The sequence below is a fragment of the Phalacrocorax carbo genome, chromosome Z, assembly GCF_963921805.1.
Source record: "Phalacrocorax carbo chromosome Z, bPhaCar2.1, whole genome shotgun sequence".
Taxonomy (NCBI): domain Eukaryota; kingdom Metazoa; phylum Chordata; class Aves; order Suliformes; family Phalacrocoracidae; genus Phalacrocorax; species Phalacrocorax carbo.
The window spans coordinates 25,953,032-25,964,398 of record NC_087548.1 but is presented as its reverse complement, the minus strand read 5'-3'; the positions used below and the strand labels follow the sequence as shown (position 1 = coordinate 25,964,398).

At 44.6% G+C, this 11,367-nt stretch overlaps 1 protein-coding gene across 1 annotated transcript; it reads left to right on the top strand.

The window, feature by feature from the left end:
* The first annotated feature begins 522 nt into the window (after nt 1–522).
* CD180 (CD180 molecule) lies at nt 523–6,841 on the top strand. Its single transcript, XM_009502946.2, has 3 exons — nt 523–773; nt 3,601–3,767; nt 4,443–6,841. Exons 1-3 carry the CDS (start codon nt 687–689, stop codon nt 6,166–6,168), a joined length of 1,980 nt encoding a protein of 659 aa, XP_009501241.2. The 5' UTR covers nt 523–686; the 3' UTR covers nt 6,169–6,841.
* Nucleotides 6,842–11,367: the final 4,526 nt, after the last annotated feature.

Below are 11,367 nucleotides of genomic sequence, written 5' to 3'. Positions count from 1 at the left end.
CTGCAGCTACCACACACATGCCCATCTTAGAGATGGTTAGAAGTATCATCCCCCTTCAGAAAACTAATCACTACCTGTAATCTAAATACAAGAGGAAAAAAGATATAATTTTCAGATTTCAGCTTTACTGTTTCTAAAGAGAGAAGCATGTTTCAGCACTGTGATTCTTTTTGCAGCAATGTAGGCACAGATCTTATGCCTGTATTTTTGTTGTTTTACAAGTTTTTGTGACTTCCACAAGCGATGAACCAAATTTTGTTTGACTCAAACTTTCCATTGCATTAAATTCCCCTTTGGTGAGACACTACGGACTTATATGCCCTTTTCTTGGTCTACCTCCTGTTCCATGCTGAACTAACTACCCTGTACTTAGCAGAGATGTTTCATTCTACACAAGCAAGAAGACCAATTTCCCTCACTTTCCTTTTTAAAAAAATCTGGTTTGCCCCAGAAAAGTATCAGTGCATGGTCATTTGACTATATTTAAATCAGGGAAGTTCCTCTTTCACTCCAAAACTGCTGTTCTGCTCACACTGAACCCAGCAGGTTCAGCAAGCATTTCTTTTCCTTACGACCTTCTTTCTACCCAACTCACCCAGTTTATCTGACCTTTGCTTTCATGTCTTGCTTTCATTAAGGGAAGAAAGCACAAGATCATCCATTTTAACAATCTGCCTCACTCTGTAATGGCCCGTAATTTATACTTTTTGATTTTCATGCTTGCCTGCGTTAGCTGCGAATCGTCCAGTGCTGCAGAGACCATGTGCACAGAGGTGAGTGACATCCGCCGGTTGCTCTTGAGATACAGGAGCCATGCACGTAGAGGATCAGTCTCTGGTGAATACTTGCCTGCTGATCTCTGACTTTTTGCAGCTCCTGAGGGCTTTCTCTCAGAGGGATCTGAAGGCTTTTATCTGAGAAGTAAGGCTTGAGATACACTCAGGGAAGGGACATCTGTCACTGTCCCTTCTCCTCACACCCATGCATCCTTGCACCCTCATGCTCTCTCCTGCCGCTGCCACGTACTTTGGGAGCCCATCAAATCAGCACTGTGCTTCACCTCCCAGAAAGCTGGAAAGACTAAAAAGTTTCACAGGGGTGTTTAGCAGATATCGGATCTAGACAGAGAACAGATATAAAGATTTTTGTCTCATTCTTACACCCTCCATACATGAATTTGTACACATTAGTGGGATGATGGTGTCTCTATTTCTTATTTGGTCTATGTGTGATACCACATGAGAATAGGAAGAAAGTACCAGGGTTTTTCCAGGGGCAGGGGAGAAAGGCAACCCATAAGATTTTTCTTTATTTTTTTAAAGCGGGAAAGAAGGCAAAACAAAAAAGGTTTTTGATTCAGGAAAGAAGCACCATGGAAACCCAGCCCTACGCAGCACATGTTTAGGCCCAAGAGCAAGTTCCTCCCTGAATTAAATATAAAAATTTAATTTGTGCAGTGTGAGTTGCACAACACGATCCCCCAGGGGATAGTTGCTCCTCAGCTCCCTGTGAGAGCTGCTCCATGCCCTGAAGCATACAGAGGGAGCCTACTCACTCATTTATTTGAACAGTAAAACAGACACCAGCGTCCTTTATAGTGACACCTAAACATTTTTTATCTGTTTAAACCGCGTGACACAGCAGTCAGCTCCGCAGATCCTTCTGTGTTTATCAGTATTGAAAGCATTGGGTTTTTTAAGTCTGTTTTGCCTTTTCTACAGCTAACAGTGCTGTATTATTTCAGTGTTTCTAGGCTGGAGCCAAGTCCCCGTGCTATGGCAGGTACCGGGATGGCTTGCTGCCGCTCAGGTTGTGCCATGTGCCCAGCCACGGGCAGCGCTGCCTCATCCCACCGTGCCAGTGCTGGACCTGGTGCCATCCTCCAGCACTGAGCCCCTGCCAGGCCCCAGCGCACTGACGGGGAGAGGGACAGTGGAGGAGCCACACGCCCCACCCACATGGGGCATCTTATTGTGACAGTCCCATTCCACTCCCTCCCACCTCCTCCATGCTGCTGCAGCATCTCTCTGCCCCTGCCTGCTGGGCTGCACTGCCTGCAGCAGCACAGGGCCATCATGCTCCCCAGCACCCTCCAGTTATGGGAGTTGCACCTATAAGAAAGGAAGAAAGTGCCATGCCCAGCTTGTGGCTTGCAACAACAAATACTGCTCTTTCCCCTCCAGTGAGGTTACCAAGTGCCTCCACCACCCACCTGCCTCTCCTAAGCCACAGACAGAGACATGGTTTAGATCTCACTCAGTCCCATGTGGACGGAAAGACCCGAACCTTGTGCACCTTTCCCCAGGGTTCATGCATGTGTAGCTCAGCAAAACCCTGGTGAGCCATGTGCTCCCACTCACAGGGTGCGCATCTGCACTCTCCTCTTCTTGTCGCAGACTCCAGGCTCCAGTGCATTTCTCACCAGAATCCCACTGCCTGTACTTGCTTTCTTTAGTCTAATAGAGTAGCTCTGAATCTTATTAAAAGAGTCAGATTGGCTAACTGCTAATACGTGAAGCACTAACATGCTTTTCAGTAAAAGCAAATAGAATGTCTCTGAGCTTCCTGGCAGGATATTGCCAAAGCTGCAGCTGCCACATGGCCCTGAGGACCCCATTGCTCCCAGGGTGACCATGTAGCCAGGCAGGGCTTTCTCTGGGAGCAGGGCTGGGTAAGGAGGAGGGTGGCACTGAGCTAGCTGTGCCCATGCTCCCCACCATGGCTTGGCGGCTGGGACAAGTGTCATGTTCTGAGCATCTCCACTGCCTTGAGCAGTTGCGGCAGGATGTTCCCGGGCAGCATTTCCCTCCAAGCCATAGTCCCATGCTCTGGTTCACTTTTGACCAGGCAAAGGCAGGTCAAGCATGTTTAATGAATTTCCCTGGTACCCACAGAGTAGACTTCTCTACATAATAGATGGATTTATTTTCAGTTAAACTGAAAAGCCTTTATAGAAATTTTAAAGACTCAGTGTATCAGACACAATCTTGTCCAGCCTGAGCTAAAAACCTTCTCGCCATCAGCTCACTACAGCATGTAACTGCAGTTCAGATTCAATTAGTTTGGACATGTTCCTTCTAGAAACATTCCCACACCTGCTCTTTTTCACCCTCTCTCTGCAAGGGTTTCTTAAGACTTCTCTTAGAATAAGCTTTGTTGCAAGAGTCACGAAATTCAGAATTTAAAACTACAGTGTGGGGATTCTTTCTTAGGGATTGATAATTCATCCAGAAAAGTAAACAATCCTTACATGTGCTAACTTTGGTAAGAAAGTTCTGCAGATGACAAGCTTCAAATTAGTACAAGAGAGATTCAAGGCATTCATTCTAAAAACACACTTCACAAAACCCCAGGGCTGTGCATTGCAAGCCTGCACTAAGGTTTCGTAGAGTTCTGGCTGCTATGTTTTTAAATAATACGAAATTCTGGGCTTTTTTTTTTTTTTTTTTTTTTTAAGTGCTACCATTTCCTATTTATATTCACAGTAGATGCAGTTGCTCTTATACCTTATCATATACTCTCATATATACCTATATATTACTTACTTTTACTTTATATATACTTATATACTCCTACAGTTTCACTATATATTTTCCACAGATTACAGTAAATAAAAGCTATAGCTGTGAAGGTTTAGGACTGAGGAAGATTCCTGAAAAACTACCTGTCACAACTGAAATCCTTGACTTCAGCTTCAATGTGCTCCCTTCCCTCCAGAACTCAACCTTCTCTGAGCTGAAGTCTCTTCTCTACTTGGACTTAACAAGGTATGGGAGAGCATCCTCGCTTCTGCACTTGAGGTTGATCAAACCCCCTGGCCCGAAGCCAGCTTCTGGAACACACCAAGCAACATCTCCCTGCCTTCACAGGGAAACTACCAGTACCACTTGCAGACAGTTGTGACGTATTTTACTAAGCAGAGATTGATATGTTTGGGCAATATCTAGGCTTCTCCTCTGATGACCAACATTTGCAGGACAGTGGGTGAAATATGTGTTTTCCACGTATTACTGCTACAAAGACAGTAGCGACAGCAAAGTCACTAAAGAAATTTTTAAATTAACTTTTCTGTAAAGACATTGTTCCCTAAACCCTAGAGAGAGATAGGTTTGGCCCTCATAAATACCCAGCTTTTTCTATAGGAAAAGAGATTTTCATTTTATTAACTTGGACACTAAAAACCTCATGTCTCCCTGACTTCCACAAATGCTACCACAAACCCACCATTTCAGGGTAGGTTTTTCTTCTCACCAGGACCCTGTATTTCAGTGCAAGCTTACAAATACAAGGCATGTGTCATTGGAAAAGGCAGACACTTTCATCCTGGTGAAGGCAACTGATCATGAGTTCTTACAGATATAAAGTGCAGTTTGGGTTATCATGTATACTGGGAGAGTTTTGTGAGACAGGCCACTGATGCAGGGTTTTGTTGCTTTCTCAAGGTGTCAGATCAACTGGGTGTACGAGGGCGCCTTTCACAGCAACAGGCAGCTAAAGACAATCATTCTGACTGGAAACCTGCTCATGTTTCTGTCTGACACAGCGTTCGCTGGCCCACACTCCTTGAAGCATCTTGTCTTAACACAGACGGGAATAACCAGTATGTCCTTTATTCCAATGACAAATCTGGACAGCTTAGATACTCTCATCCTGGGCAGCAACCACATCTCTTCGCTGCAGCTTCCTCCGAACTTTCCCACTCAAAACCTCAAATACCTTGACTTTCAAATGAACAACATAAAAGTAATCACAGCAGAAGGTGTCCGCGTTCTGCAGAAGACTAGCAATATAACTCTCATCTTTAAAGGCAATGACATCATATACATTGAACCCGGAGCTTTCCAGGCCCATTTCTATTGTTTGGACTTTGGCGGCTGCACTGACATCCCCAGGGTCCTGACGGGGATACAGAACTCCACAGCCCAGACCCTTTGGCTGGGAACATTTCATGGTGTGGAAAAGGAGCCCTATATAAGCCCAAATGTTTTACAAGGCCTCTGTAACATCTCTGTCAAGGATCTCTATCTGCAGCTACGGCACTTCAGAAACCTAAACACCGACACGTTTCAGTGCTTGACCAGGCTCCGAAAGCTGGACCTAACTCAAACCCACATCAGCGCCTTGCCCCCTGGCATCAGTGGCATGAGCTCACTAGAAGAGTTGGTTCTCAACGCGAACTCCTTTGAGCACCTCTGCAACATCAGCTCTGCCGCTTTCCCCTCCCTCACCCACCTCCACATCAAGGGGAACTCACAGGTCCTGCAGCTGGGCTCTGGCTGTTTGGACAAACTGGCAAAGCTTCAACATCTTGATTTAAGTAAGAGTCGTATTGAAAGCTTTGACTGCTGTAGCAAAGCATTGAGCGGTTTGAGCAGTCTTCGTTACCTGAATCTGAGCCACAACATAAAGCTCCACCTCCAAGATGTGCTCATTAAGGATGGTGCTAACCTTGAGCTGCTAGACCTAGCTTTCACTTCTCTTCATACCAACACTTCGCAGGGTCCTTTCCGAAATTTGCATCTTTTGCAAGTGTTGAATCTTTCCTCCTCCCACATTAATACTAGCATTCAGCATCTCTTTCAAGGCCTGGAAAACCTCATGCTCTTGGACCTTAGTCAAAATAACTTTGAGTCAGGGATTGTGCCAAATGACAAACTGTTCCAACAGCTATCCAATTTAGAGGTGCTAATTTTATCATCCTGCGAACTGACAACAATAGGCAGCCAAGCATTTCACAGCCTCAGGAAGTTACGGCATGTTGATCTGAGCCACAACAAGCTTACTGCATTCAGCACAGATGCATTTTTAAACCTCAAGAGCATCTATCTCAATTTTGCCCACAACAAGATCCGCATTGTACCACATGACAAGCTAGCATCCCTAGCTGGCCACTGCGTAATCAATTTAAGTTACAACCCTCTGGACTGCACCTGCTCCAATATTGGTTTAATCACCTGGTACAAACAAAACCTGGATAAAATTGAAGACCATGAAGGAACGAGGTGCTCTGAACCCAAATTGCTAGCTGGGGCTCAGCTGGCCACCATCTCACTCTCATGTGGGATAAACACAGCAGGAATCATTGCAGGTGTCCTGGCTATTTTATCCTGTGGTGCGATCTTCATTTGGGGTGCTCACTATTTCAAGCGAAATTACCAGCACATATAAGTTTATGATGGAGAAATAGAAAAGATGTGCAGCAATTATATTAAGATGAAAGACAACTTACTGTTTTGTTTGTGACCTGTATTTTCTTAACTTTTGTAATAGCCTTTCCATTTGTATTATAACTTTTAGAAAAATAATGAAAACATTTTATTTGAGAACTGGAAAAATAAACTATGACCTGAGCCTTGAAAATGGATAGTTTCTGTTACAGAGAAATCCAAGTTCAACTCAATGTTAGCGCTGGTGTCTCAGCTACTACAGCTAATGCACCTGTAAAGGGAAGATCCCAGTGCCAAAATCAAGCCTTGTTCTCGTTAAAAAACAGAAAACCAAACCACCACTACCACTACTCTCAAAAAAAAAAAAAAGCCAAATCAACCAAACCCTCACTCTCTGTCAAATGCCCTTGAAAAACAAAGTTGTTTAAGAGCCGGCAGTAGTGTACCCCACTGTGCTTAAAAAAAAAACCAACAAACCACCACAAAAAACCCAAACAACTTTCTATGAAAAACTGGTGCAACATTCATAGTCACGTAAGACCCACTCCTGCAGGATTAGCAGAAACAGCCTGTATCATCTTTGCTATTTCTTTCAAGTATTTTTGATCCTTAGAAAGTTCCTGGCCATCGAACCTCTATCTCTCTTGCCCCAGAGTTGGCCCTGCTCCTATACTATTTACTAGACTCCATAGTAAGCACGGACTAACAACAATTTCAGCTTTAACCATAAAACCTGTAAATTTCATCAAGAATCTGTGGGTGCTTGGAACTATGCTTGCTTGCACAGGGCAAAAAACCCCAGTGCCGATGGCTATGAGGCTTTCCTCTGCCAGTCCAGAGTGGACTCTTTCCTCCCACAGCAGCCCATGAGAGAAAGCTAGAGACTGCAAAGGGGGCAGTGCAGAGGGGAGCAGCAACCTCATCCCACGGGTGCTCCTAGTGCCAACAGCTACTTCACGTTGCTTCTGATGTGTGAAGTCAGAGTCTCTTCACTCCAATGGGATATGCAACAGCCAGGCAGAAAAAAAGACAGACTTGTTATTATTTACTTTTACTAAACAACCAAATCCCTTTCTCAACTCATGTGAATAAAACCAGTGGCAAGACAGAGTATGTGCATTTGACCAAGGGTCTGATGGGAGCTTACTATGCCTACTCACCTGCCCTGTGCTACCATAGCATGATTTATGGCACTAGCGCTTTAACAACAGGCTAACCCTGACGTATAGACACAACCTTCTCAGAGGGCATGACCCTTCTGTCTCCACGGCAGAGATGTGGAGTCTCACCCTGGCCCAGCAAGGCTACCCTGGGTATTAAGCTGGGAGCTGTGGTTGCTCACTGAGATGTGGAAGGTGAGCTCTCTCTCAACAGTTTCCATGCCGGACTCTACATTCAGCTTCAGCATCTCCCTGAAGGCATTTACTTGACATTGCCCTATGTAATAAGCTGACTAGCTTAAGATTTCAAAGATCCCTGCTGGACTAGAATGTTTTCGCTTATTTCTGAAGACACTGATGACAAGAAACCCTGCTTGGTCTTCTCAAGCAAGAAATAACTCTCTTATTTGAAAAGTCCCTTTTATCTTGTTAGCAAATCAGACTAACACAGCATGAATTTTTGTCACTTTCAGATGCCTTCCCATCATGTACACCACCTGCCTTACCCCATAGCTTCTCTTCCTCCTGCCTTTGCAACCGTGTGCTGCCCAAGGGTGCACAGGGAGAGACATTTGATGTTTCCTCTCCAGTAGCTTACAAACACTCCCTGATTTTGGGTACCAGGACATTGCCTCTCCTCACAACTCTCTGAATTGCTGACCGGTATTCCCTGTTTCTGGGGCTGCTGACACGCTCTGCACAGAAACCTCCTCCTGTCCCCATCTGCAGGTGCTGTGCTCCCAACTGCGCAGCTGCAGAACACCAAAGCTGCACATGCTGCCTGCATCAGAGCCCTTCCACAAGGACTGTTCTAAGGGAGAGAATGTCACTGAGCAAGCCATGCTGCCAGAGGCAAGGACTCCCCACCCATCCTTGGGAGCAAGGCAGGGATGGTCCTGAAGTCAGCCCAGGGTTCAAGGTGCATTTTCACCTCCCTCTGCAAATCTGACTGGTTAAGTGAGCAACCTCTAATAACTGCCTTATCTAACAACCCAGCATGAATGCCGACGCGCGCACCGTCCAAGGGAGACCTGCTTCTTCTATTATTTCCCTCATAAATTTGTGGGTTTAGGAAAGCGATAGACAAACAATGAATTAAAAGGGAGCATGATGCAGTTCATAGCTCGGGATAGGCATGAAAAAGTTGCTGCAAGTACCAGGTAGTAACTGTGGGAGACGCACACGTATCAGCAACCTGAGGGATAAACTGCATGTTGGGCTGATGCTTTCTGAAATGCCTCTTCATTTGGAGAGAAAAAACAGATTTAAACACCACCAGTTTCTGAAAAGCTACCTGGTGTCATTGCATAGACTCGTGTAGACCTGAGGCAGTTAAAACTCAAAGATGGCTGAAAAGGTGAAATGGTGAACATGTTCATGCGCAATATATATTTGCACATATAATATTGAGTACAGACTTTCCTGTGGCACATCGCTTTCCCTCTACACAATTTGTTTTTGATGACCATATCTTTTCCTGTTGTCATTTTAGATTTCTTTTTGATTTACTCTACAGTGTCAGCTCTTATTTGCCTGCAAAACACCATTCACAGGACACCGTGAAAACAACAGCGCTGAACAGCATGCACTGTGTTTCAGGATACATAAATCCTAAATACATGGACTGATATTCTGGGGAAAACTTTATATATGGCTATAATGCACTAAAATATCCAGATTATATATTAAAACTTTCTGAAGTCCAAAGATTCAGTCTTCTGGAAACACTTAGCAAGAATATAAGTGGAAAGAGACAGTAGATTTATTTTTCTTTATAGCATTTGTTTACCCAGTCAAGCTCTGATCTGATGCTGTCCTTTGTTTCCAGTCAGGCCTTTTATCTCTTATTTTTTCAAAAACAGCTGAGGAGCCGGCCCACAGAGAGAACAAGGAATCGCCTGAAGTGGATGGTGCCTAACAGGATTAAACTCATCACTATGCTAGCTCCTAGGCTACCAGTGTCACTGAAGTCGTGGTAAACACAAAGCTGCAAAATAGAATTTGTTATCAGTATTTATACAGAGAAGAAACTTGAGCAGATCTTAGCTAATAAGTCACATTTCAAAGACAGGTAAGCACTTTATTTCAGAGCCAAGTTCTTCCTTCCCCCACTGTGCTTAAACAAGATTCTATCAGTCAGATGCAAGTCAGTTTTTGAAAGATTTACTCTGAACAGGAAGGTTGAAGAGGCCAATTTACCAATCTGTTGACTTAAAAAAAAATATCCTAATGCCAGTGATGCATCTTCTAAGAACTTCCTCTCATTCACTAGTCTTGTCTGTACCTGGAAAAAGAGCAGGTGAGATCCCTTCCCAACCACCCACATACCATACCTCCTCATCTGGCAAATACAATGGAAATTATTCTCTTCCGGCAGCAGACATCACCCTTCTCCAGCAAATCTCTCGGACACCCTCTTGCCACTGTATCTAATTCACACCTGCATTTTGAAGGGCTTGTTGTGTGCTAGAACTTACCCACATTGTTACTGTCTTCTTACTCTGCAGAATTCTCCACTCTTCCTGATGCTCCCACCTCTTTGCAGCTTCAACCATAACCTCTAGTGTCACTTCCCACCCTCTGTTCATTGAAATCCATCCTTGGCAGATGTCTGGAAGATTGAGCTGGTCAATGCTAATCAAACAACATAGTCAGTGGGGGAAAAAAAAAAAGTGGCTAACCCAACCTGTGAACTGGGACATGCATGCACATACCCTCTAGTATCTTCCTGTCCTGACTTATTCTTCTGAGATGCCATCTGAGCCACCATCCAAATCCAAGCTTGACATCCCTGCTAAGTCTTGTGAACTACGTAAGAAAAATATGGGGTCTAAGGAAGCATAGTAAACTGGGAGTTCAGTGCTGAAGAAGGGACCCTACATTTCCCTTTCAGACCATGAAAACATTCCCATCCCAGGTGAGGTCCAGTCTCTTATAACAGTAGAATTGAAGATGACAGGCCATGCCAGATAAGATACTGACAACCTTTCTCCCCCAACTTCCTCCTCAATGCAAACCGCCTACACACCCCTTCCCTCTGGCCCTGAACACTATGGAGACTCACTTTGCAATGCAGGTCTCTATGCCAGGCAGAGGTGACTGCTGCTGTCCTCAGCCAGAGACAGCACAGCAGGCAGAGCAGTTAGATCCAGAGCCAACCCTCAACTCTAGTTACCTCCTCCCCTGACCTGCTGGATCCTGCTCTCCACTTCTCGACTCATGACCTCCCAGGCCAGTGCACCAATTTTGCAGAATATCTGCCTGCTGCTGTGTTGCAGCAAGCTGGAAGGATTGGGGGTGGCGTGCAGCTTCCCCTCACCTATTGGTTTCAAGCAGAGAGCAAAGCAGGAAAAATTATGCTGTAACACAGCTACACTTGATTTTGTACAGAGGAAAAACACTGAGGAAACAATACCACAAAATGAACAAAAATAATGCCGCCCCCCCCCCCGCCGAGTAAACAGTTCCTGGCATGTGCCAACCAGCTCTGCAGGGCTAATGGCAATGGAACAGTAAAGACGCGTATATTTTAATAGACACTGCTCCTCGGCAAGAAGTGGACAGATGAAAATCAGGGAAGCTATAATCTTGCCCTGTTGTTCCTCCTGCCAAAATGATTTTTATTCATTGAAGAGGCCACTGGTTACTAAGGTGGTCTGCTCCATATTCCCTGTCTGCTTCACTGCATCTATTTTATCTTCTATTATTAAAAAAAAAATAAATAAAATTTGATGACAGTCAAGGGGTAGAGATTTCAAAACTGAAGAAAACATTGCACTTCCACATGTTCCAGGAAATTGTCATGGCTGAATATTTAGCATGAATAACAAAAACAAAGACTGGGTATTTTGAGAAGGTACTAAAAAATATACTGACCTATTGTAATGAGTGACACGTGTTTTGGAGGAAAGATTTAAATGTCACATTACACCCTACTGCCGTTGTTAGCTACCAGTCAGGATATGGCACCCATCATCACCCTGTGCCTACCTACCCAACAGCAGAGCAGCAGTTCCAGCCACTGCCTGAAATGAGATACT